Below are 27,651 nucleotides of genomic sequence, written 5' to 3'. Positions count from 1 at the left end.
GCGTCGCACAGTCCATTGGTGTCTGGAGGGTGCCATAGCCGTAGGTATCCTCACCCAAGCATATTTGGTGTTTGGCTGGTCTGATGGAGACGTCATTCTTTTCCATGAAGGGAATTCCAGCTAGGATGTCAGAGTCGAGATTCTCAACGACGAGACCCTCGAAGTAGAGGCTATGGCTGCCTCTATGGAAGTGGGTCCGTGTCTCTCCAACAACTTTCAAAAGGGATGACCCATCTGCTTGGAACGCAGACTGCGTACTTCCTGTGACGGTAACGCCCAGCCTAGTTGCGCATGAGGCCTTCATCATGTTGCCTGTAGCCCCACTGTCAGCGGTGAGACGCACGGGACAGTGCCCATGCAATGCATCCAAGTAGGGGGACTGTTTGATAAGTACACGTTTCACGCCACTAGATGGTGCTGTCTCCTCACTAGTGCAACCAACCACCTCTTCATCAATCTCAACCTGCTCACCCATCACTTGGCGCGTTTTAGCCATGAACATCCTGTCTTGGGGGGGCAGGAACGTGCATTTGCTAAGGAAGTGATTATCAGGCCTACCAGCACATTTGCACAGGGGACATGACCTTCTCGGACGGGCAGGTAGGGTTTGCTTTGACCTGGGGAGCTCAGACACGGCTGCACGCATAGCTCGGGCATCTTCTGAGGCCTGCAACTCATTCAGTAGAGAATCAAGGGCTTGTGAGATTTCTGGTTTAATGGATGCCAATGTGCGGGACCGCAGTTCGGTGCCATACCTTTGTTTGACAAGCTTCGGCAGGTCAGCGTGTATGAGGCGAAGCCACGTGAGGACAACAAAGTTCTCAAGTGAGGGCATTAACTCCTCATCCTCAGTCACAGCGTCTCCCATGTGACTGATGCCGGAATCCTTACGCAGTAAGTTGTCGTCAGTAAAGGCCATCAGACGTTGGTATAAATCCTCTGGTCTCTCATCGGGTTCCCGTTTGATAGCTGCAAAGTCAATGAAGTGGGCCCCAGTGCACTGAAAGCCGTAATGTAGGCGAATAGCTTGCCATATGCTGTCAATGGACGTGGAGTGTCTGACAATGCTGTGACGAGAGATGACAGGACAGTAATTGGCCCAGCATGAGTTCTAGCATGGCCGCCTTACGTTCTTTAGTGCAGCGTTGGGCAGCTGGGACTGGGTCGGCGTCATCTGTAAATCCACGACAAGGGGATGTCTTGGATTTCTTCTCCCATTCTGCACCGTTGAGCAGGAACGGGGCAAACTCACTGTCAAGCGACAGTGTGTACAGCAGGTTCTGGCACCAATTCTCAAAAGAGTTCACAGTTTCAATCTTGGATAAACACCATTGCTTCGGTGCTCTGTGTGAATTAGCCATGCTGCCCACTTAGCCAATGTTAGCTCAACTGCGTCTGGTTGTAGATGTTACTACACTGTGATTCCCCCGACGGGGTAGTAACCGCTATGACATCGGCAGTTGATAATGTCCTCGGGTCGTACGTTCGTGAAGCGCTGCCACCACGCCAGTAAAGGAGGACGTCACACATGAATCACACAACGCAGAAGGTATAGTGCGGCAGCAGCCGTTTAGTGGAAAACAGGAAAACAGGAAATACAACGGGGCAAAACCAGAGGTGACGCACGGTTACTATGACAACTACAAAAAATACTGGCGCTAGGTACATTAGACCATTGCGGGAAAAGTTGCAAATCACTAAGCAGGACTGCTATGTGTATATTGCTGTATAATTTTATTTATCAGAACATTTATGGGAATCCTGATTCTAAGGGGCATGACATAGTTTGTGACCTGTACTGGCAGTCATCATGGATTGCAACAATTAATAAATATAGCTCCTTTTAAAAGCACTTTTTCTGAGCCCATCCCCAATGGGCTATAATGTGCAATACACGACAAAAAAACAAAAAAAAAAACCATCAACATTTACCACGTGAGGGGAGGAAGGAGCAAAACATGCAGCATGTAAATATATAAAAGTGGATGGTTAGAGCTGTGCAAAACGGACACCAATATCCACTTCAGGTCCAACTGATTTTTTTATATGCCTGAGCCCCTTAGTTGAGTATAGTATATAGGCCTTTCTCACAGGACGTAGTGGTCTTTTTAAGCTTTTGATCCCCCACAGGCAGAGCAGCTGAAGATCCTCAGGCACAGCTCCTTTGTGACTGAAGACCCCTGGGTTTAAATTGTGGGTGGGATGGTAGTCAGCATAATCTTTCAAATTGCCTTTAAAGATTTTTTCTAATTTGTATTTATTAAACACCTATCGATATGCCTGTTTTCATTATGTAATCTATTAGGTGGGTCCTTTAATTTTGACTAATTCTATTTGACCTCTGTAAAGAAAATACTGTCAAGTAGGGATGGGACTATTATGGATTATGATGGTACAATTAAAGTCTGAGGAACAATCTGAGTTTCACACAACAAAATGGCTGTATAAAATAACATGACCACTTTTAACTAGAGGTTTTACCTTATTTTGTCGCATGAAAAATGCCTTTAAATTTATGATATATAATTGTATCTCCTGCCAAAACGTTTTCTTCACTGGGTTTCACAATATATACTGTATATATATATATATATATATATATATATATATATAATACTATATTTTTTTCACACTGTTTTACACACAAAAATCACGTTTTCACAAATGGAAAAAAATTAAGTAACTTAGAAAGATTATCCTAGTAACTTTTTGTGGAAACGTGTCACTATGCTTCAAAATTACTCCACATAAAAGAATATATAGAATCATAGTTTCAAATGAAAAAATATATATAAACAGTTTTCTTTATACAAGTGAGTGGTGACAGGCAAATAGACAATACTGACAGAATTGTGTTCATATTTTTAAACTACGTGCTCTTTAGAATAATTCCAGAACAACAAACATGCGTGCACACACACATTCTGTACATGTGTATAAAGACAGATCAGGCTCAGTGCTGCCTGAATGCATTAGTCAAGGCAGAGTCGCTGTGTGACATCATGATATTTGAAGTGTAGCGCAGAGGGGAAATGAACAGGGATCACCAGGGAATTCACTGCCTCTCTGTTCCCCCTCCACTTATGGCCACAGCCTCACTCTGTGGATCTGTGCATGTTTGTTTTCTACCCATCAGTCCACGCAAACACACAAGCACACACCTGACAGTTTGCAGTTTGGAAGATATTTAGTACATATTGTATTACCTGTATTTATTGTAAATTAACAATACTAGACTAATTGTATGTCGGAAAACCTCGAACTCATTGATCTCTGGATGTTCTACCTCAGCTTTCAGAATCAGGATCAGATTTTGGGCAAGAAATATCTAACAGACAACACATCCCGGGCCTCAAAATACCCCTTAATCTCAGTATAATACAACTGGTGTGAATTCTCTGTATACAGACGTTAGTGTCCAACATTATGATGTCACTATTACAGGGTCAAAATAGACAATACTGAATCAAAATTTTTTTGAGATTTTACTTGAAATTATAAAAAAGTTCAAATATGTGTTTCCGTGTCCGCAACGCTGCAATAAAACGAAGGGACAAAATGCCTGTGTTCATGGAACTGTTCCAGTTGAGTAAACTGGACAGTGAGTGCTTCTCCCTGCTTGGTATTTATATTGGGATGGGGAGAATGACAATTGATCGTAGATGATGTTCAGATTCCCCTTCTCTGAATAAAGTGTGATGACTTCATGATTGATAGTTGATTATGAGGCATTTTAATATGATCCAATTACAATATATTTGCCAATATTAACATTTCCTCTTTACTAAGAAATGTGTTCAGGAAATGTATTTACCGGGGCATTTTGCAGATGAACATAAACCTGCCAGTGCTCTAGTCTCTATGTTATGTAACTATGTAATTGAAATACTGATTACAGCCCAATTTACTGGTCTACTTCTGATGTTGACAGAATTGAAAGTTCAATGATATACAAGCGAAACAAATATTCTAAGCATCTTTTAAAATCTGATTTTGGGCTAAAATATATCCAAAATGCTGCATTCTTGTGGTAAAACTTATTGCATCTATCCAAATTCTAAAAAGGTAAAAAGACACAGACTTCGGGTTGGAATCTTTGTTTTGGGGGCTCACTCATTAGCCAACCTGATTTTGCTTAATCTCATCGATGAGCTCTTGCGGTAAATTTAACTGAGCTATTAAAATTAAAATCTCCTAATGGTAATGACCAAGTCTGATGGTCTGCTGAGTGCAGGGCCGGCCCAGGCAGTATAGGCAAATGCTAAGGCTGCTGCAAACGGGGAGAAAACGGGGAGAAAAAAAACAACAACTATTTTTTACCAGCGCTATTACTAATATTATTTCGAAAATATTATATAAGCCCACAGCAACATAACCTTATTGCAAAGCCTACTAAATAATGGAGAGGCCTTTTATTTCTGGATTCCTGGCTGGCTCGTTGCGCTGTACCTGCCCTCTGTGGGGGGCAACCTGAATCTGACCGGACCAGGACCCAAAGACCAAGAGAGACGTTTATTGATACTGTAGCGGAACCACAATGTCCAAAAGACTGAAACCATCCGGCGCCCAGGGAAGGAAAAGAAGAAAAGAAGAGGAAGAAACACGTGAAAAAGAAAGAGGTACAGTAACGTCAGTGTGATGAAGTGAATTAAACTAATAGTTTAATGGATTGTAGTTACCGTTGTTGTAGCAGAGTTAACTAACATCAGGGACATTTGGAAAGTTAACATCAGGTCAAAGTTAACAATGTATTTGTATAAAAATTTCACTGCACTTTACTGCTTTTTGCACTCTGGTTAGACTGAATTGCATTGCAATGACGATAAAGCTGAATGAATCTCATCGTATTTTCATTATTAGTCTATATAAGTCTTATGTATAGCACACACCAAGCATCGTTTTTTTATTAAAATGTAACATCCAGTGGTCACATATACTTCTCTTCTCTCTTCAGATGCACTTTTAAAATATTTCACCACCACCGCCAGTGATATAGCATCAGTTGCTCCCGTCCCCTCAGCACAGCAGAGTGACACAGCATCAGGACTAAAGGCTACACCAATAGACCCTGTTGACTGGCCATCTCTTCTAACTGACAAAGTAAGAAAGGAGTTAGTTCACAGAGGACCATTTCAAATAAAAAACAGTTACACATTTCCCAAAAACAAAGATGGGAGAAAGTGTCCACATGACTTTTTTACCGGAGTCTTAGTCAGTGGGGAAAAAATCAAAAGAAGCTGGCTGATGTACTCAAAAAAGAATTATAGCTTGCACTGCTTCTGCTGCAAAAGGTTTCCTCCCAAAGAATACAGACTGTTTTTATTTTGTATGTAAACAGAATATTCTTTAATATGTTTGTGCAATACCTTATTTATATTGTATTTTTCATTTATCACTTGTTTCTTTCTTAAGTTTTTATTTGGTGTGATATTTTTGACTTAAAAGAAATACAATCTTGAATACATACATGTAGTTTCTGTGTGAGTGTATGAAAATTAAGGGGGCGCCAGCCAAAATCTTGCCTAGGGCACCAAATTGGTCACTTTAGGGCACTGGCTGAGTGGATCAGGCTGGGATGTCTGTTGTGTTTGAATTTGTGTGTATGGAAGCCTGAGCATGGTCATATTAATTAGACGGATGCTGGTGTCCACCAAAGCAGCCATGGTAGCCCATAATGCATTGCCTTCCTGCAAATAATCTGAACTGTCAGTCTGTATTTCAATTTTACAAACAATAGAAAAATATGTACAGCTCATTTGGTTGAATAAACCTATTTCCTCCAAAGTGTTTACCATAACAAACTCTTTCCACCTTAGCTCCTGTACACACTGGTGCTTTACTGATTTTGGATTTGAAATGTACAAGCCAATGTTCAGTATTTTTCCTTAATCAATTAAATAAAATAGAATCCTACAATTTTAGTTTGAGTTAGTTTCAGTTGATCTAGTGACACAGGTGGTAACTGGTGGTAATGATTAAGGTCTAAGATTTCTGTTTGCAACAACATGTGTATATATATACACTTGTACATTTGTAAAATTCACATATACATATATACATAAATACATAAACAAATATATTCATACACATATATACATACATATACAAACATCATTTTTTAGTGCAGTTCTTAGCTAAAATAGAGAAAAATTGTGACCGGAAGTCTTGTTTATGTACTGTGAAAACTAGAGATGTTCTGATACCATTTTTTCCCTCCCGATACCGATTCCGATACTTATGCTGTGGGTATCGGCCGATACGAGTACCGATACCGATACCAGTGTGTTATAAAAAATTATATATATCATGCTACGTCTGCATAACTGTGATATGATTATCAATGTGGTAAGGCCTGGCTCAGGTTAAACCCTTTTGTAAAACATGAATGAATACAGCAAATGAAAGCCATTTATTTTTAAAAAGAATAGTATAAAGCCGAATTCAGCACAGAGCAGACAGGAAGTCAGACACGAAATAATAACATGACATCCGGTTAATTTACAAAATAAAACACTCCGTGTTGATACAAGCACAAAACCCTCAAATAAGAGACAAATACGCGCTCTTCTTCTAATCCTTCAGTCGGGAACACTTCGTGCTGTTGTGTTTATAACACATACATATAACTGCGGTCGTGTGTGATTATGTAATCATCGCGGGAATTCCTCGGTTTCGTAACTCCAGCTGATCGGCGGAGCTGTGCTGTGGCGGACTCAAAACACAGCTGGTGGGGGTTGCCGGACGAGGACGACGGAGCCAAACCATACCGGAGCTGTAACGCAGCGGACACCTATCCGGTAGAATCTCGGAGCTAACGGAGCTAGGCTAATAAATTACATGGTATTGGATCGGTGCCTGGACTCCAGTACTCGCCGATACCGATGCCGGCATTTTTGGCAGTATCGGAGGCATTTCCGATACTGGCATCGGAATCGGAACAACTCTAGTGAAAACGTACATAAAATTGCAATTTTATAAAATCATAATAACTAAGTAAAGTAACCAGTAGGCCAAACGCTAAGTAAACTAACCAAATAAAGTAAAAGCACAATATTTAACTCTATGATAGCAGAATAAGGTTAAGGTTGAAAGGGTATATATCCTGCATGTTTTTTTTGTGAGGGAAGCCCTATCTCATGGTGACACCATGCAATTGAATGAATGGGCATGTCTAGGCGTGGAATCTAGGCCTCCCCCCAGAAGGGGGGGGGGGGGGGGGGGGGAGGGGGGGAGGCCTTTGGTTGGGAGGGGAAAATCGAGGTGGCTACAACTGTACCTGCTGGGGGAGGGAGTGCTGTGTTTACAGGAAAACATCCTGGCATTTGGTGCTGTGTTGGCGACAGTCCAGCCAGACTTCACCAAACAATGCAACCAGTGATGTAGGTCCTGTTCACTCAGATGAGCATGACCATTTTTCACATCTGGAGAAGTTGTCACACTTTTGTCATTGTGGAACTACATTGGTTTAAAATGTTTCAACAGGCTGTGTCGTTAACAACAAGCCTTCTCCACACACGGCTTACCTGCTGTTGTGAAAACGGAATCGAGAGTGTAAAAATCTAAAACAGGAGTTGTTTTTTGGTGACTTCAGGAAGAAAGTCCACAGAGCAGACAAACAGTAGAGAAAGAGAGAGACACAGGGCGGAGCAGGCCAGGCTTTGTGCAATTAAAAGACCAGAGGTGGAGAGAAAATATAAATAACAAATAAGAAAAAGGCTAGGGTAATGTAGCCTATTCTTTCAACATTATCGATCTGCCTATCTATGTTGTCCTATCCTAGCTGGACTATTTTCAGTTTGAATTTTCTGTCAGTGGACTAACTGTATTGGTCTATATATATATCTGCATGTAAAGCATTCTTTTGAAAACTACCTTCCTTACTTTTTTGTACAAAGCTTTAAAATCTTTGCCCCAGAACAAATAGGCAAATCATCAAAATAGACACAAGCATCCAATTACTGTGTGCCAGCCATAATAATTGCTGTAAACATTTAGAACTACATCATTAACGCATCCAAAATAACAACAAAGAGATGTGTTCTAATTTCAAGCTCAACTTTACTGCTTTTGTTCTGAGCACTGAAACTTGGCAGATGAACTTGATCCTCAGGGCAACTTGACTACACTAAAATAATCATGGTCTAATTGGTTCGCTTAACTTCACAACAATTACAATGTAAACCAAACAAAGCATCCATGTAGACTTTTTCCCTTTGTTGCACATGTTTGGAATATTTTCCATTGCCTGCTTTAGAAAAACAACAACTCCTAATTACAGTATTCTTGAGCTGAGTTCTGGCCGAGGCATTAATAATACATCTAGCCCATTAGACATTCTGAAGACATCTTCCACTTCTTACAGCTCTTTATTCCATTTATTCACAGTTTAGACAGTGTTTGACTATAGGAAGACAACTATTAACTTTTACTGTTAAATCTCTGACAGAGTTGGAGAGTTGCTTGTAGACAGGTTAGACTTGGTTATGGTTACTACAGTAGAGATAGGCATTAAGAGTGTGATATTAAAGCAGGCTGATGAAAACTTGTGAAGCACAGCAATTACGACAATTAAATCAAGCCTGAATGCACTGCAAGGGAAAAAGAGTAGGGGAAAAAAAGGAGGAGGAAAAGCAGCACAAGAGAAAACAACAACAAAGCCTCTTGTGATTCTATCTGCTAGTTTGCTTAATCAGATACAATGTGATTTGTCTGGAATTTCTTTTTTTAAATAATTCCCTTTACAATACAACTAGACTGACTATAGAAAGCATTTCCACACTTACACGCACACACACAGCCCCCAATAAGAAGCAGCAGAGTTTATAAAAAGGATCTCTAATGAGAAGAGGAAAAGGCGATGGTGGAGCACATTTAGATATGTACCTTCATCTTAGAGTAAGGGGCTGTTTTAATTTGTAAGCAAAGGCAGCTCACCAGCAATGAGATTTTAATTGATACACATAAATAATTCCTTGTGTATATTCGCACTTGAGTCAGATTCGCTGTTTATTTGACGATTGAAATTAGTCATTATCGGGATTCGTGTTGATGTTGAAGATTTTATTTATTAATATAGCTCTCGCTTAATATCCTCTGATCTGCTCCCAATTAATTATGTCAAAATCCACATCAAACTCACACGCACAATGAGCATTGCCTCACTTTCATTTCTCTGCTAGGCAAGCGCTGCTGGAACTATAATAACAAATGAGGAGTGAAAGGGATAGAGCCCTTTCCTTTGTTCCTCAAATGAAGATAATGAGGGCTGTCTTTCATTATGACACAGTCTGACTGGTGAGATGAAAGTCTTTCCAGGTTGTTTTTTTGTTTGTTTACTTTACCGCTATTGGCAGACTGGCCTTACATTCTATATTTGTACATTTTTGCTTAACTCTTGTGCTACAAACTGCTTGTCACAGGTAGGAAGAGTACCACTGTGAATGAGCCAAAAATCTTTGTGACTAGTAAAGCAGAGCACATCATCATAAGCTCATCACTTGTTAGGTTGCTGACAAGCCCCAACAATACTGACAGATTGGAAGAGGAAGAAGTGACAAAATCAACTTAAGCTTCACATGGATGCAAATTTGAGTGTGCAGCTCGAGATACACTGCTCCATAGTGAAAGCACTCGGGGTTAATGTGTGGCTGTTTTCTCCGAAATGCAGCAAAATGTGACACCAACATGATCCAAAAACACACTTACTTGAAATTTGCTGAAACTCTGGGTTGTCTGGACTTGTTTTGGCAGTCAGGTCCTGCAGGAAATGTTTATACCTGTGAGAAAACAGATAATTAACAAGATCACAGTGTGCTCACTGTCTAGAAATTTCATTGGAGAAAGGAAAAAGTCTAAACTGGTGAACAACAAACTACTAGCCCAACAGCTAACAGAGCCACAGCCACTGTTGAACAGTACATTCAGTGCCTTACAAAATGCCCCTCAGAGCAATCAAAAAGGTCAGAAAATCGACATACAGTCTGATTTAAAGGGTAACTCCACCAATTTTCCACATTAAAGTGTGTTTACAGGTATTGGGGAGTATTACTACTACTTGGGGATCAATTAAAAAGTAGCTTACTTAAGTGTCCGCTGGCTGAACTGTCCACAACAATTAATGGATAACTCAACTTAAAAGGTGAGCAACCCAGTTTGATTTGAAACAGCTGGTTAAACTGACTGATTGTGCATTTTCACCCCACTACAGCCTGCTACACTGTCCCTTTGAGCTGACTATATCAGCGACCCTCCCACATCCAATTCGCTATACTTCTGGCTGCAGCCAGCCAGTCAGTCATTTGTTTGTGAATTTTCTTTTATTGATTTGTGGACAGTGACATGGCTGGCTAGCTGGCTTGTCTTGTTGTTTAACATGCTATTAAATTACATTTACTTTTTGCCGACCATACGCAATGTTTGGACTAACAGCAGCAGATTTTGAGACCATCACAGCCCATGGCATCTTTCGGCCATCCATCCTGAACAGCTTGACCACCCCAGGGAGAAGGAGAGTTGGAATAAGAACCATGCTAATCCAACTTTGTTTAAGGCTGCTCCAGTCGCTAATGTCCAGTCACAGTAAAAGGAAATGGACAAAATGGGACTCAGGCTGGCCAAACAACGTGAAATCAGAGACTGTAGTGCCCACAGAGACCTGTCTCTACCACAATATCTTGGATCAAGCTGTTGCACTTGACGGATGGACCATGTTCCGAGCCGCCGAAGCACAGGACTACAGTGGGATGAGGGGATGTGGACTAACATTGATGCTTGGTGCTGATACACAGTCAAAGTTGATGGACAGTGTCTTCCAGATCGACAGTCAACCCCGGCAATACACGCTGTGCTATAATATTCCTTAACAGTAAGTCTGTTGTGCCTTCTCTATATAAAAAGCATGAGCATGAGCTGTCTGGATATCACCTAGTGCCCTGACAGTTATTCTCACTATGAATAGATCTTCAGAGACCAACTTCACTGTCTAAAAGTTAAGTGAAAACTAAACATTCATTCAGACAGATTAGGAGATTAAAAAGAAAAGAAAAATCTTGAACTGTTCATGAATGCAAATGAAAATGAAACTCAGTCACTTAATGTCCCAATTTCAGTCTCCATCTGAAGTAACTGTTGTGAAAAGCATCAGCTACCTCAGAAATCTTTATCCTTCTTACTAGGATGATGTGACCTTGAAGTAGATCGACAATTGAGATTGATTTCCACTGTGTCTGTCTGCCTTTGCAGCCCTCTCTTTGTGCAGTCTGGGCTTGTTTTAGAGACATAGTGGTGCCACTGAAAAAGGTCATCAGTGATGCTAGAAGACTGTACGCCTCCATGTGGTGGTATGAGTAGGATGAGATTTGTCAGTGGGGACAGCAGTGTAGTGTTTATATGTACTGTGTGTAGATAACAGCACAATAGTGTTTCTCCAAGCTGCATTGGAAATGTTCTTGCTTGACTGATTTAAAGGAACTTGGGGCAGGATCAAGAAATAAGACTCAACAGTGACACAACGGCCATTGCGGCAGTTAGGCTAACTGCAGCCATCAGCCAAGCTGGCGCGGGAGCGCGCATGAACTCTTCACAGCAGTGCAGCTGATGCCTTATCCCCTACACACAGGAAGCAGCCGGGAAGCCGGCTCGCAGTGTGTAGCGATACACAAGCGTGGCGATTTACCGTTACGGTTGATGCAGTCTGAAAGGCACAGGCGAAAGCAAAGACTGGGGGACCAAAATATCATCGCTGATACTGGATTGCTGTGTGTAAGCGGCTAATGTTACTACACAGACACAAACAAACCGTTAGCCTGTGGCTACATCCAGCTGCTAACGTCACCTCCCGGATAACAGATTGGGCTTTCGGTCCCATATAAAAAAGGGACATATTTCTAACTATTCAGTTTCAGACTAAAGGACAGTGGAAAATGCGCAGTCTGTAACTATTCAGTGTTACACAGCGGTGGACTAAGTTACATGTTTGCAGCTAACGCTACTTTGCACGTTAGGTCACTCTGAGTCCTCTGTGATCTCATATGATTTTCAAATCAAGCTCTAAACATGACCTGTAATGTTTTCTTACCTGGTTACTAGGAAATGAGCCATGTCAGCATCTTTTATCAGTCCCAATTCAAGTTGAAGCTGCCTCCATGAGTCGAACACGTTTCCAATGTTTATTCGGGTGCCAAGCCCGGCTTTGGTTGTAATTTTGTTTCGACTCACGACATGTCACTGATAAAACCTTTGTTTTCTTCTTAGTATGACTTTTTAGTGGACTTTGTGTGGTGGTGGGTTGTTTGCTGGCCGTAGCAAAATCCATTACTACCCAAACACTAGTTCGGGTCCACCGCACTTGTCTTCTTCCCGTATCCAAGGACGCGCATTCAGTGTCATCTGACGTCACGTCTGCAAGACTGTGCAGGAAATTTGGGCCCGAATTGCAGTACATTATGCAGCACACAGCCTGTTCAAGGCAATGGAGAGATATGTGGGTGGGCTCATTCTTTTAGGTTTTGAACGCTTCATCACCCATTAGCATTACAAAACTTAAAATGCATGTTTATTTTTTCCACAAATCCTGCCCCAAGTTCCTTTAAGAAGCATTTTGAACTAGGGGTGTCCCGATTAGGGCTGTCAAAATCGCTCCAAAATGACGTTCGAATATTCCCTCTAAAAAGAACACATAGGTTCGAACCATTCGAATATCTAGATTTGCGCAGTATGTCAATAACAGGAGGACAAACTAATACGAGACATAACTACTTGTATAGGTTTTTTTTTTTAGTTTTAACATGTCTTTGAAAACATACCTACACATTACAAAATAAGTAAATTAACTAATGGCCTATACCGTAAAACTTTTAGGACCGTAGACCTCTCTCTCGCTCACCCCCTCTCTCTCTATGCGCAAACTCCCCTCATGTTGCTAGTGGTGGAATGGTAAGCTAACTGTAGCTTACACAGCTTGCATACAACTTTATCTTGAGGCTCCGCATTTTTGCCGTCTACTGTATTTCCAAACAGGGCTTTTTAGGTTGCTTGGAGTCCAAACCAGTCTCTCTGCTGCCGAGTTGGAGTCTGAACTTTCTGCCGATTCGTTTTTCTCTCTGCCATCTGCATCTGCCATGGTTTTTGTTGCGTCTCACTTTCAGCAGTGAGTGACGCTGTGCAAGTGACCTGTCCCTGACCCGTCATGCAATGCGCCCACTCGCAAAGCAGCCGCTGATGTGTTTTTTTTCCACAGTCGAATATTCATTTTCACAATACCAATATTTTACAATATTTTTTAAATATTCGAATATATATTCAAATTTAGAATATTCGTTGACAGCCCTAGTCCCGATCAGGTTTTTGTTACCCTGATCCCGATCCGAGTCATTTAATATTTAGTATCTGCTGATACCAAGTCCTGATCCGATACTTAGCCCTAACTAATATTTTCCTAGATAATACAGTTGCATTAACCACCACCTCTTCTACACCCTAACGCCCAGTACCAGCTCTCCCATAGGGTATGTGAGGAGTCCATTGGGGCTTTTTCATCACCAGATTTACCGTGCCAAGTTGAGCAAAGCCGCAAATGCAATGAACCCTCTCCAGAGTAGGGCCAAGCCATGCCCACCCTGCCTCCAAGTGACACAGTGACATCTTACAATGGTGGCCAACCCGTAACAAGCAAGTGTGTGTGCCGCACTACTTTGAATTTACAGAAGCTCAACTAAAGAACAGTAGGGTAACACAATGGTAGGTCTATGGGTGGAGGAGGAGGAAGAGGTGGAGGGGGATCATTCTTGTAGTCGATTACACATTGGAAATAAAATGGATGTCAAACAAGCTCTAATTAAGCCTCCCTCAATTAAGAGATACTTAAAAAGAGAAATAATTTTACTGTTTTCTTTCTTTTTTTCTTTCGTGTCTCATCTTGTAATAACAAATACATTACAGGCATTATTAGCCATGGATGCCCTCATTCTTATTAAGGAGCGGAGAAGAAAATCTAATTATTTCAAATAATGTAAACGGGACTCTCTTGGTTAACTAACCTGTCCCACCATTAGCAACAAAGCAAAGCAAAGATAATGAGACAACAATGTAATCTGAACCATATTTATATCAGTTCAGATATTCTAATGAAGAATTCAGCTTTAGAAAGCGTATGCTGCTGAAATGATGTGCCTGCCACTACTGCAACAGGGGCTGGTAATTCCTTTATAGTATGCAGATGATATGCAGACTTTTTTCTCTCCTTCTCTCTCTCTCTCTGTCTCTCTAGCAGATATATCAGGTCATTTGGGCATTTGCACACATGTCAGTAAAGAAAAAAGACATTGTGGAAATATCTGTGATATTATTTTGCTTTGCATACATGCATTTAGGATTCAAATTTGTAATTAAGAGACAACAGGCACTGGCAGGCTCCTGTATGGCTCAGTGGCTTGCTTCAACTTCTACAACTTTCTGCTTTCTTAGTCAGCAGTATGTTTTATAAAGTTGCACAAAAAACACATCTCTCGTTTAGGACTTTTTCATCTATGATTCTGTTGTGATAACAGCAGGTGAGCCATGTGTGGTGCATGCATGTTGTTAATTATATAGCCTCAGAGAATCAACATGCACCGAATGACACTGCAACAACCAGGTGCACTTAACTTAATCAGTGCTTTTACAGGAGGGGTGTAATACCAGAGAGTGTCACTCTCTCTGCAGAGCATGTGTGTTTGAAAGTAGATGGGAGGGGAAGAGCAAGGGCAGATAGAAAAGAATATTTTCCTGAGTATCGGTATCGAGTTGAAAATTTTAGTATCGTGACAACCCTACATAAAAACAAAAAAAAATTTTGAAGTATAAAATGCTCAAATGGTTTGCTAAATATACTTCAGCGGCCGTTAATTTTTCTGAGGCGTTTGCTCAAGTCAAAGAACCATTCTGTAATATGTCCTGTTTTTGGCCACATTTCCATTGAGGTACCTACCTGATCCGATACTAAAAGTTGGGAGTTTAAACACTGCAGATCACTTATTAGTCAGTCTGAACAACCGGTCATCTTGTCCTTTGCACTCTGAAGTAGGATTTCACTTCCTGCTTTTTATCAGCAGTCTTCTGTCTTGCTGCCTGCAGTCTTTTCACAAGCAAAGCTAGTTTCCTTGTTGTAAAAAACAACTACATGTGTGTGCTGTGTGGAGAGTTTAAGGAGTGAGTGGTTGAGCAAGAGAGCGGCAGAAATGAGACGGTGAATGCAAGCCGAGCAGAGGATGTGGCGATAGACCTGCTCTGGAGTAGGGCCAAGTTGCAACCGCTTTTGTTGTGAAGAAGTTATAGAAAATGAAATGCGTTTGTAACTGAATTAGCAGAGCCACTTTATTACCAGTGATTCTTCAATAGGACTGCGGGGATTGAGACAAGCGTGTCATTGGTTTAAGACACACCTTCAAGCAGGTAGCCCGGTTGTGGTGGAAATGCAAATCCCTGCCACGCCAGGCTGCCACATCTAGTCAAACAGAGTAGAGCCAGGCCAGCAGATGTAATGGAAAAATGGCACAGGTGGTATGCTCAGAGCAGATGCACTGAACTCTTTTATCTCCAGCAGTGACGCGACAACAAGTTTTGTCAGTCAGAACAAAGCAGCTGCAAAGCAAAGACTGCATCATTCGAACTTTAGAACCATGATTCCTCTTAGCCTGGCCAGCTTACAAATCAGCACAACAAAGCACACCAAGGAACCCTCTCGTTTCATGGACTGGTGATGTTGAATTGACATAGCATAGAGTGTACAGTGTACACAGTTAAATGCTGTCGATGTACATGTACTGATTTCACTGTCTGAGCTTTATTGTTATGAAATCGTATTGGGCAGTTGTCTTCAATATACTGCTAAGATGATGTAAGTTATGCTTCACACAGATAAAGGTTCTTATATGCAGCTAACATAATCCTCTTTTCTAACCTAAAATCATTATCCTATAGGGCTGTCGGATTCAAGGAATAGCCCTGCAGATATTTAGGGTGGCCCATCTCTTATCACCTTCACTCTTTCTCCTCCTGCCCCCTGATTTTGCCAGCAAGCCACGGGACAAAACACCACAGCTGTAGCAAGTTGGCATAATTAACCACTCAGTGTTTTCTGCTAAATGACTTCCGGTGTTTCCAGACAGGAGTGAAAGAGTGAGGCGGAGGCTATGTGACTTTCTAAGGTGTGGTACTACTGTATAATCCTGGGCAAAAGTTAAATCCAATTGCAATTGTGCTAGTGATTGTGTGAATTTTGACAGCAGCAGCAAGACAATCCTCCTGCATTCCATGTCTTCTACTGTGTCGAGTCTCTTCAGTCTAGCCATGCTAGGAAGCAGATTCTGCAGATTACAATTTTTAAATTGTCTGGCTCTTCCTTTTCATCTGGTTAAAAGTCAAAATGTTCCAAAATTGGCAAAGTTACATTTGTTTTTGCAAACAGAGCAGCTGCCACAGATACCACCACATGACGTGTGTGGCGTCACGTGCAGTCCTGGTGATTGCTTGCCATCCCCTGTGGTTGACCAATCAATATCGCAGTATTTCACTCTTGCAATTATTGCCTTATTATCCTGCACAGGTCACGTATATATACTTTGAATTGGCCCTATACATAGCGACACACAGAGAGAGAGGAAAATGAAAGAAACCTACACACATTCTTTCTGGCACAAACACACACTCACACACACACACACACACACACACACACACACACACACACACACACACACCATATTTACTTTAGTTGATTAAATCTAGTTGGATTCCATATTGTCTGTTTTAGGGAGTCTTTTAAATAGATGCTTTCAAATGCACTTAAATATGCCTGAACAAAAATTGTTCCAACTTTAATTGGATTGTACTTTATTTATCCCTTGGGAAGGTTCCCTCAGGGAAATTGAGGAAATTGTCATTACCTCCGCCAAGGTGGTTATGTTTTTGTCTGTGTTGTTTGTCTGTTTGTTTGTTGGTTGGTTGGTCAGCATCCAAATATAAGTCCAGCAGATTTTAAATATGTTTTATTTGACATTGGATTAGGCCTGATTGAATTGAAGAGGACTGCTGGGCCTTGGCACAGGGATGTGTTCTACTGAGTGCCATGCTTAATATGAATGCATGGTCTCTACGTTCAAGAGGGAGAATAAACTAATGATTCACAACAAAACACTGTCTCACACCATAACTGAGACACTGTTAAACTGGAAGCCTCACTTCAAATTTGGCAATGAACTGCAGGGTCAACTGAAAGGCAATATAACACAAATTATTGACTGAAATACAATTCAGCACCTGCATGGTGCTAGAGCCGTGGACCATGGAGAGGAGCCACTTATGAAAGGCTCCATCTTTCACAATTCTTTCTTCTTCTACTTCACAAGTAATTAATCAAAATTCTGACCTTGTGTTGGAAAACCTCACTATGTTCAGCTTTTGAAGATTATGGAACTACCAGGGCACACAGTAAATTTGAAATCACACTTTGGCAATTGAAAGCCAAAATCAGGCATGGCCCATACAGTGCACAGCTACACTTATATCAGTGCTTAACAAGTATGACCATGACCGTGAGACCTCTAGAGTTCTATGGAGATGTTCTACAGTGAGCCATCCATAGGGGCCATTCCCTTGTTATACTAAACGGTGTTCAGCTTAGAGCAGATACTGTATATCCAAAGGCCTCCAATTGCTGCCATCTTTATAAGAACTGCATCTCTATTATTGACACAAACACAGGCAATACAGACAGAGAGGGCTGCTATTCACTGCCACAATGAACCCGAGACCCCATCACTGTCATAATGGTGATCTCAGTGGGGAGGACGCTGATGACTGCTCCAGCCGGCTCTAGTGAATGCCACTTAATAAAGGCAATGATTTTATTCCTCCCCTAGCAGCAACATAAGTATCCACACTCCAGGCCCTACTCGCCATCCATCATCCTTGAATGGATATAAGCGACAACAATTTCCTGCTATTCCGAGCCACGGAGCTGGAGCAAGGTAAGGTGCCAGCCATTGCCTAGATGATTATCTAGGTGTCCCACTTAAAAACATCATACAATTAGACACATCCCTCGAGTCTCCGGAGTTTCACTAAGAATGACGGACAAATCAATGATGATAATGGGAAGTGCAGAAAAGGCTAAGTGAGAGAGGGCTGTGCTGGAGGGAATGAGGGTTACTGATTATCTGACAGCCAAGTACAGTGGTCAGCCCACTCATATGAGAGACACGTTTCTGATTCCAGCAGAGAATGAAGAAAATATTAAACTGGTGGAAAAAAGCTTCAGCTATCCTATCCTTTTCAGTAACACATTTAGTTACTCTCCATCTATATATACAAGCGCTGTCAAAGTTAACGCAATAATCATGCATTAATTCAAATTTCTCTTAAAGCCATTCATTTTTTTTACACATGATTAATGTACACACGTTATGACCCTCGGCCTGCTCCGTAGTTTGTGAAATTAAGAAGCGATGCAGCAGTAATGTTGTGGATGGTAAGCAGAAACAAACCTCCTTGAGCAGAAATGGACGCTTTAGGAGCTTTCCACCTTTACGCTCCTCCATGTTACGTCGCACTGGGGGATCGACTCTTCTCGACTGGCAGGACGGCTACTGCTACTGCTAACGTGAGTTGTTCAAAAACCTTTTTAGTAAACTCTGTGTACACAAACAATGTTCTCAATGCTCGTGTTCATGTGTAGAGACCCTGGTGATACTACGAGCAAAGTTTCATGTTGTGTCGAGTCTTCTTAGTGTTTTAAAAATAGCGATTTTGATGCTACCATAATGTTGCCCCTAGCACGCAATTGAAAATGATTTTGACCCGAAAATGAAACTACAGTAAATCTTAAAAGTGGCTTTTTCGCCGTAATTATGCTTTTACACGAAGGTTTGACTCGGGTACATTCACAAAAAAAGCCTAGGTTGTATTTTAGCGAGAGTTACACTTTAAGGTACATTTAAAACAGTTTAAGAATTTGTGATTAATTTGCAATTAATCACAAGTTAACAATGGACAACCATGTAATTAATCACAATTAAATATTTCAGTCGATTGACAACCCTAATATATACACAAACGTAATATATTTTGTCTATATTGTACTTGTAAATATAATTGTTCCTTCAGTGATACTAATTGCACTTGTTATATTAATTATATTTAGAATTATGATTACTAGTGAACCTTGAATTGACTGCCATGTGGGTTTTGTAGCCATTTAGCCAAAGGTGTGTTACAACCTTGCACAGTTACTTTGCCAACTGGGTGTTTTCACAGCTCTCAGATATTCCTGAAATCCCCAACTCTGAAACACTGTTCAATAAGGATACATGAACATTAGTCCATGCATTATTTTAGATTTCATAAAGATGCTATTGACATTAGCTAATACAGTAAACTAGCATGAAGTAACATGTAATACAATAATAAGCATTAAGTAATGTTAACATTCATTGAGGGTTAATCAAGGTTCTAACAAATATTGGTTTATGGTTGGTAAATATGTTCATTAACATGTAGCTTATGATATTAATTTTGCAGCTAATCCATTTTTATTAGGAGAAAAAGAGTTGATTTTGGCCTCTTCCCCAGTGTCTGTGCTTTCTCGTCTTGCAGGTTCCCATGGATCATGGTTGGCGCTCCTGCTTGACTACTATCATTCCCCTCATTGTCGTTATTATTATGATCATTATTATACTTTTTGTATTATTAATATTCATATTTAAATTATTATAGCTGTTATTATTCTTGTGGCCTCTGTACATCTCCATGACTTCTTTTTGGCAAAGGTTGAAATCAGTGGACATACTCCATGACATTCACGTACAGATTTTCTTGCTCCATCAGTAAAGGATATTAACTGCATCAGATGCCTAGACCATACCAAACACCTCTCTGGTATTACATGCCTCCTGTAAATGCACTTATTCTGATGTGACCTCTCCTATTTAATTTAGGCCTACTTATGCCGTTGTTTTGTACAAACTTGTAAGTACACTTGGCTGTTGCACAGTAAGACTTTACTTAGTAAAATATGACTGTAATTTAATACTTTCCCCTGTAATGAGCAGTGTAAGTAGTACTAGAAGTAGTGTAATTACAAATTCCAAAAAGTAATAATATTACAGTTACTATAATAAGTAACAGAGTGTTTGGATTAGATTAGATTAAATTAGATTAGATTGTACTTTATTTATCCCTTGGGAAGGTTCCCTCGGGGAAATTGAGGTTCCAGCAGCATCACAAACACCGACAGTACAGTAAAAAAGTAAAAAAAGCACACAGAGTTCAAATAGACAAAAAGTAGAAGTAAAAGCACAAAAAGAGCACAGTTGTGTTTAGGACAGGTACAGTGTAAGGTAAGTATACAAATATAATAAATATAATAATATAAGAAAAATGGTACATTGCACAGTAGATATTGCACAGTTATTGCAGTTATTGCACAGCGATATTGTACAGTTATTGTAGTTATTGCACATTTACAGCACTACAGATCTAGGTGTTCAAGATCATGATGAATGCACCTTCCCCATCCCCACTCTCCCGCCACTCCTCCCCCTCCCACCGAGTGCAGAGTTATAGAGTTTGATGGCTCGTGGGACAAAGGAGTCTTTGAGTCTGTTTGTTTTGCACTTAGGGAGGAGCAGCCTGTTGCTGAGCTGGCTTCTCTGTGCACTGATGACAGTATGCAGGGGGTGGCTGGCATCATCCAGTTTTTTCAGTGATCTCTTCTCTGCAACTGTCACCACAGAGTCCAGCTTCAAACTAACCACAGAGCCAGCCCGTCTGATCAGTTTGTCCAGTCTGGTGGAGTTCTTTTATGATGTACTGCCACCCCAGCACACCACAGCATAAAAAAGCACACTAGCGACCACAGTCTGGTAAAACATCCGCAGGAGTTTCCTGCAGATGTTAAATGATCGTAGCCTCCTCAGGAAGTACAGTCTACTCTGGCCCTTTTTGTACAGGTGGTCTGTGTTGCATGACCAGTCCAGCTTGTTGTCCAGCCACAGCCCGAGGTACTTGTAGTTACCTACAACCTCCACCTCATCACCCCTGATCAGCACCGGACGTGGACATGGTCTGGACTTCCCGAAGTCCACGACCAGCTCCTTGGTTTTTGAGGTGTTCAGCTGCAGATGGTTCTTCTGACTCCAGGCAACAAATTCATTTACCAGACTCCTGTACTCATCTTCTCTATCATCCCTAATACACCCCATAATGGCTGTGTCATCTGCGAACTTCTGGACGTGACACAGCTCAGAGCTGTAGCAGAAGTCTGAGGTGTATAGTGTGAAGAGAAGAGGGGCCAGCACCGTCTCCTGAGGAGCTCCTGTGCTGCTGACCACAGTGTCAGACGTGATGTCCTTCAGCCTGACATACTGTGGTCTACCGGTGAGATAGTCTGAGATCCAGGACACCAGGCAGGGGTCCACTTGCATCCTCAGCAGTTTGTCCTGGAGGATAAGGGGCTGGATGGTGTTAAAGGCACTTGAGAAGTCCAGAAAGAGGATCCTCACTGTGCCACTTCCCTTATCCAGATGTGAGTGGGCACGATGTAGGAGATAGAGGATAGCATCCTCCACACCAACATTATTCCTGTAGGCAAACTGTAGGGGGTCCTGGGCATGGTGCACTTGGGGCCTGAGGAGATTGAGGAAGAACCGCTCCAGCGTCTTCATTAGCTGTGATGTGAGCGCCACCGGTCGGAAGTCGTTCAGCTCGCTGGGCCGGTTCTTTTTCGGAACTGGAACGATGCAGAACGTTCTCCATAAGGTGGGCACTTTTCCTAGCTGAAGGCTGAGGTTGAAAACATGTTGGAGTGGCTCCCCCAGTTCAGCAGCGCAGGTCTTAAGCAATCGGGGAGACACCTTGTCAGGGCCTGCTGCTTTCCTGGGGCGAAGCTTCATCAGTTCTCCCCTGACCTGATCTGCAGTTATGCAGGGAGGAGGCTGAGGTGAGACGAGGGGGGAGGAGGGGACAGCACTGTTGTTGTTGTTGTTGTTGGGGATCAGTGGTGAGAAGGGGGGGAGGAGGGGAGGAGGAAGGGGGGACAGCACTGTTGTTGTTGGGGGTCAGTGGTGAGGAGGGGGGAGGGGAGGGGAGGAGGAAGGAGGGGACAACATTGTTGTTGTGGAGAAGGAGCGTTAGAGGGAGAGGGGGCTGCAGTGAGGATGTGGGTTGGTCAAACCTGTTGAAAAAGTTGTCGAGTCTGTTTGCCTCTTCCACTGTCCCCCCTGCTGTTGTAGCCTTTGTCCTGTGGCCTGTGACGGTATTAACACCATCCCAGACCTCTCTCATGCAACCCTCACTCAGTTTCTTCTCCACCTTCCTTCTGTAAGTGTCCTTAGCTTCCTTCAGGCATTGTTTCACCTCCCGCTGTGCTGATTTTATTGCCTCCCTGTCCCTGCTCCTGAAAGCCACCTTCTTCTTATTGAGGACAGTTTTGACCTCTTGAGTGACCCAGGGTTTGTTGTTAGGATAAGGGTGTTGTGTCTGCAGCCTTGCTGTCACTGTGTGGATCTTCTCACAGGCAGCGGCTGCATCGGCAGTTGAAGGAATGTAAACACATAGCGCGATCACGTGACTGAGCTCCCTTGGCAAATAATATGGCCGTAGGCTAACCGCTAGCAGCTCTAAATCCCGACAACACAAGACCTTTTTCACAGTGACATGTCCTGGGCTACACCAGCGGTTGTTAACATAAATGATGAGCCCCCCACCTCTGCGTTTCCCGTAAGCGTTAACGTCTCGGTCGGCTCTCACTGTAGTAAAGCCCGGCAGGTCCACGTTAGCATCTGGTATCAGGTGGGTTAGCCACGTCTCCGTGAAGATGAACAAGCTGCACTCACGATAAGTTTGCTGGTTGTTCAGTGCAGACAGCTCATCAATCTTGCTTGGCAGTGAGTTAACATTCCCCATTATTATAGTGGGGATCGATGGTTTAAAACGCCTCCGGTTTTCTGCTAGCTTCGCCTTTAGCTTAGCACCAGCCTTGCAGCCTCTGTGTCCTCTTCAGTTCTGCCGGTATATGGTGTCGTATTCCAGCGCATGATACTGTTTTTAAGGCCAGTAATTCCTCTCTTGAATAAACAAGATGACTGACTCCCGGTGTCGAGTTTGAAATATCCATGGGATAAAGGAAAATAGAGGAAAAAGGAGAAAAACAACTCGGTGCTGTGGAGCAACTGGAGGGGCTGCCGTCTCTACAGCGCCATCTTGGCTAATGTAGTGAAGAATTAGTTTACTATGTTGCCTGAACACGATTTGATTTGTCTGTGTACACACGTCAGGTCCGGTCAGGTCAGGTCAGGTCAGCTATTACCCAAAAAGCTGAAGGAGGGAGGATGAGGGAGAGTGGTATGTCTCACTCAGTTTTTCTCAGTTGAGGTGCAAAGAATATGTCATCTGTAGCAAAGTTGTGCAAGCAGCAAAACCCTTTCAACCATGAAAAAATACAACATGTTAATTCCTGAAGCATCATATACGGCAGCACAGCAACGTGAAACTTGTCGATAAAACTCCGGCTAAACAACAGAAAATGGATTTCAGAGCAGGACACGGTTGTGGAGGGAGGTGAAGTGGTCATGATCTAAAGAAGCTTGTTGCTGGGAAAGTTATATCATTGAGGGGATGTTACTTACGGGTCATTCCACAGCAACTCACCAAGGGCCTCCTAGTTCATGGATTTTCTTGAAAAAAAATCATGTTGAAACTTCTATTAAATCCTATAACCGTAACTTTTTAAGTTATGAACTTTTGAAAATTGGCCCTCAGAGCTAAATTTCAGCATGTATGTGATTCTTTGCATGTGTATTGTAGACCTCACCAAATCGCTTATTTTTCACTGGATTGGGTTGAAATTTGTCCTGAACATCCAAGAAAACCTTAGGAAACTTCAACAACTAGTTGTTGCTGAATCGTTACAGAAATCAAATTAATAATCTCTACTAGTTTTAATTTTTTTGCAAGCAAATTTTGGGTCTTTGTAGTATTAATGTAGTTCTGTCACATCTTCCACATTATTTGGTCCTACATAAAAAGCTGAGTGACACAGATCCTGCTAAATATGCACTTGAAAAACATTCAACATTCACATATTTTTACTATTTTGATAAGTTTTTCCGAAGAAAAAATGTGAAAGTGTTGATATTCATTGCATTTATGTTTATATTATTCCTTATTTGTTTTTTGTTTTTTAAGTGAGCTATTTTTTCATACTTTTCACATACCTTTTAGTATTATTACATTCAGAGCTTTTTTTTTTTCATTTGTAGTATCTGTAGTATTTCGCAATGGGAAAAGAACCAATAGCAGTATCAATAAAGAACCAAACCGAAAATAAAAGTATCAATAACTGCAGTAGTATCAATACATTCCTACCAATACCCATCGCTACATACAAGCATACCTTACATAAAAGAAGTTCCATCAGTTCCAATGAGGTAAACAGATACATAATTTGTGAAAAAGCGAGCACTTGCTAGTGGCGATACCCTGTGTTGATATATCATATTGGGAGACATAAGAGTGAATTAGTGAAGTCCTATCATTTTCCAAAGATTGGAAAACTGCATTCTAGTTCTACATTATCTGAGAAGCATAGGAACAGCAAGAAAAAAAAACAGAAGGCAATGTTGTAGTAGAAGAGAAAGTGAACATAAATGAGATATACAGTCTCAGATGTTAAGGTGAAGGGTCAGCTCATCTCAGAGACATCCCCGTCTTTGTATGATGGATGGATGTGACATTTTGAGTGCTTGACTGTACAGCTGGAGAGATGATAAGATGAGAAGGGCCTAATTAAAATACAAGCAAACAGCTTGATAAACCAACATCATGATATTTGCTGCATTGGGAAGTACGTTTCAGCCAATTTCTCCCTGTTGTTCCACTAATTAACAAGCAAGATCAAGACCGTATGAACTTACAAAACAACCAAATACAACACTGGTGCTTAACAAAAGTGATTTTGACAGTTTCTGGAGAGTCTTACCCGGAAACATGAAATAATAATTATATCTGTCACAGAGACTGGTGAAAACAGCAGAAACAGAACTCATGCATGACATCTGTGACCCATCTGAATCAGTGCTCTTAATGGATGAACACCACTAACACCTCCACTAACACTTAGAGTTTGATGTTATATCTAAACTGAGTAAAAAATTGAAGTATATTAAGTAAGGGTGTCATGATTTCGATTTTAAATCGAAATCGACCGAAAATAAGTCACAATCTCGAACTTTGAATTAAAAAATGGAATCGTCGATGCTGCCACGCCACCATGTCACGACCAGTCGGCTTGCCAAGGGGAAAAAAACACACACGTATTGAAGTGCTGCTCGTCAACCTCCTCTAACTTAGCTACTAGCTAAGCCAGTAGCTATTAGCTACAGCCAGTCAAACGATAGCATGGTGTTACACCATTCCTGTTCGGCTCCCGGACCGTGGTCGGGAAGCACAGGGGAGATTGTTTGTTTTATTTTTTTGTTTGTTTTGTTGTGAACTTGAATGTCATCTTCTGTGAAGAAGACTGCAGTTACAAAAGAGAAACTAGATGGCAAGTCATTTTGTTTAAGTTTCCAATTGACTGAAGATATAAGTTATTGTTACATTATGATGTTAATAAATGTTTTAAATTTGACAATGTAGTGTGGTACATTGCTAACAAAGGTCAGATAAAAATGGCATAGCAACCTGTGCTTTAAAAAAATAAATGTAAAAATCGAGAATTGAATCGAACCGTGACCTTAGAATCGAAAATTTAATTGAATCGAGGATTTGGAGAATCGTGACACCTCTAAATATTAAGTAACTTGAGCATCAACTACATGGACAATTGAACCAGTACATTAATCATTTTCTGGTAATCAAATAAAATGAAAGCTAACAAACTTATACTCTCACACTGCAAGAAAGTGATGGGATGCTCTCTTCCTTTCCTGTCTTTTGGGGAATGCCTTTAAGATTTCCCTGCATGTACTGCTTTGTACTGAATGTACATACAGTAGGTGGAGAAAATTACAGTGATAGTGTAGAGATTGTGTGGAAGGGGACAGAAATAACAATGAAAATTCTGAATAGATTAAAAAAGGTAGACTAGATGGACTTGATGGCAGTATTATATCATCTGAGGTAGAATATAATTTGGTTCTACTTATTTCTCTTCCATATTAATCATAATGCTGCAACTGGAAACGTATATGGCACTGACACATGCTTCATAAAGGCCATTCAAAGCTCAAAAAAATATTTCCGTAATAAGCTGCTGGCAAGGGGAACTTCATATTGTTGACAAGAGCATGTTTACCAAAAATTCTCAAATAGTGGCTGAGGCCTAAATTAATCTCGCTTTACATACATTTAGCAAGACTCCCTGTTTCTGATCTGTTGTTGTTTGCTGTTGATGTAGTTTGCTGTCACTGTCAAGTGAAGTCAATTTTGTTTTTAAAGCCCAGTGTCAAAAATCAAAAATTTGCCTCAAGAGGCTTACAGCATATGACACCCTCGATTTAAACCCTTAGACCCCTGATTCAGATAAGGACAAACTTCCCAAAAAAAGCCTCGGAACAAGGTAAAAATGGAGGAAACCTCAGGGAGAGCAACAGATGCTGGACAAACCCTATCCCAGGACAAAAGTACTAAGTACAGAGAAATTATTAGCATTTTTCAAATTAATGGAATCTTTTTTTCCGGTGGTTGCCGTTAAAATGATTCCTCTTAAAAATGTGCTACTTTGACTCTCTTTGTCTGTGTTCACCACCATGTCCAGCCCACAACACTATCTAATTTCTACATGTCATGGTAATTGATAGTGAATACAGAAGTTATGAATATCACAATATTCACTGATAATGATCTAAAATAAACAATACATTGGGATGAATGACGTAACACATTTCCGAGCAGGTTTCTATCATTTCAATTTCATTTCAGAAAATCCTTTGATATCATTTTTTTCCCACATTCTATAGGACCACATTTTATTAAAAAAAAATCTTCTTTTTCTGATTTTATTTGAGAATAGGAAATCAGCTGAGATGGAGGTATGTGGATTGTTATGGTTTTTCTGAACCATTTCTTATTTGAATTTACAGAATACTTACTGTTTTGTGATATAATCATTACCATGATACAAAATTGCATTAACTGTAATAAAAGATTTTGCCCATGTTGTCCTACCCTTACAGTTGCTACAGCAACATCAAGCACGGGTTAACGAAGCCTGATGTGCATCTATTAAGAACCCAAGGTCTCATCACTGGTGGTAGAAAATGTTACTCATGTGCTACTGTTAACCAACTTAAGGTAGTATTGTACAGGGGAATTAACTCATATTAACATGTAAGTTATGAGTTTTGTAGACCAGAGAAAGAGATTTAAATTTTTCATTTAAATAGAAGGCAAAAAACTTACTGATCAATCCGCTGAATCGGAAGTTGAAGCAGGTCCTCGAGCTTATGGTTGTTGAACTCTCGTCGGGCTTCTTGTAGTTTCTTAAAACGTCTGAAGGCCTTGTTTTTCTTAAGATGGATCTAGATCAACACACAAATCATTATACAATTATTTTTAGAGCTACAAAGGCACATTTACAAGACACAACCCCTCACATCATGTTAATTTTATAAAGCA

The 27,651-nt window shown here is 41.0% G+C and overlaps 1 protein-coding gene across 4 annotated transcripts in view; it reads right to left on the bottom strand.

The window, feature by feature from the left end:
* The window catches only part of arhgef39 (Rho guanine nucleotide exchange factor (GEF) 39), a 136,315-nt gene that overhangs the window by 42,725 nt on the left and 65,939 nt on the right, over window positions 1–27,651 (bottom strand). For all 4 annotated transcript variants that reach the window (XM_084346459.1, XM_084346461.1, XM_084346462.1 and 1 more), the window contains exons 5-6: window positions 27,436–27,554; window positions 9,706–9,776 (exon numbers count right to left, since the gene is read on the bottom strand). In XM_084346459.1, the coding sequence (XP_084202585.1) occupies window positions 9,706–9,776; window positions 27,436–27,554 (190 nt within the window). The remainder of the gene's footprint in view (window positions 1–9,705; window positions 9,777–27,435; window positions 27,555–27,651) is intronic.

Source organism: Pagrus pagrus (genome assembly GCF_965226575.1).
Source record: "Pagrus pagrus genome assembly, chromosome: 23".
NCBI classification, from domain to species: Eukaryota; Metazoa; Chordata; class Actinopteri; order Spariformes; family Sparidae; genus Pagrus; species Pagrus pagrus.
Note: the sequence above shows the minus strand (reverse complement) of the source record. Positions and strands in the feature narration are given on the sequence as shown.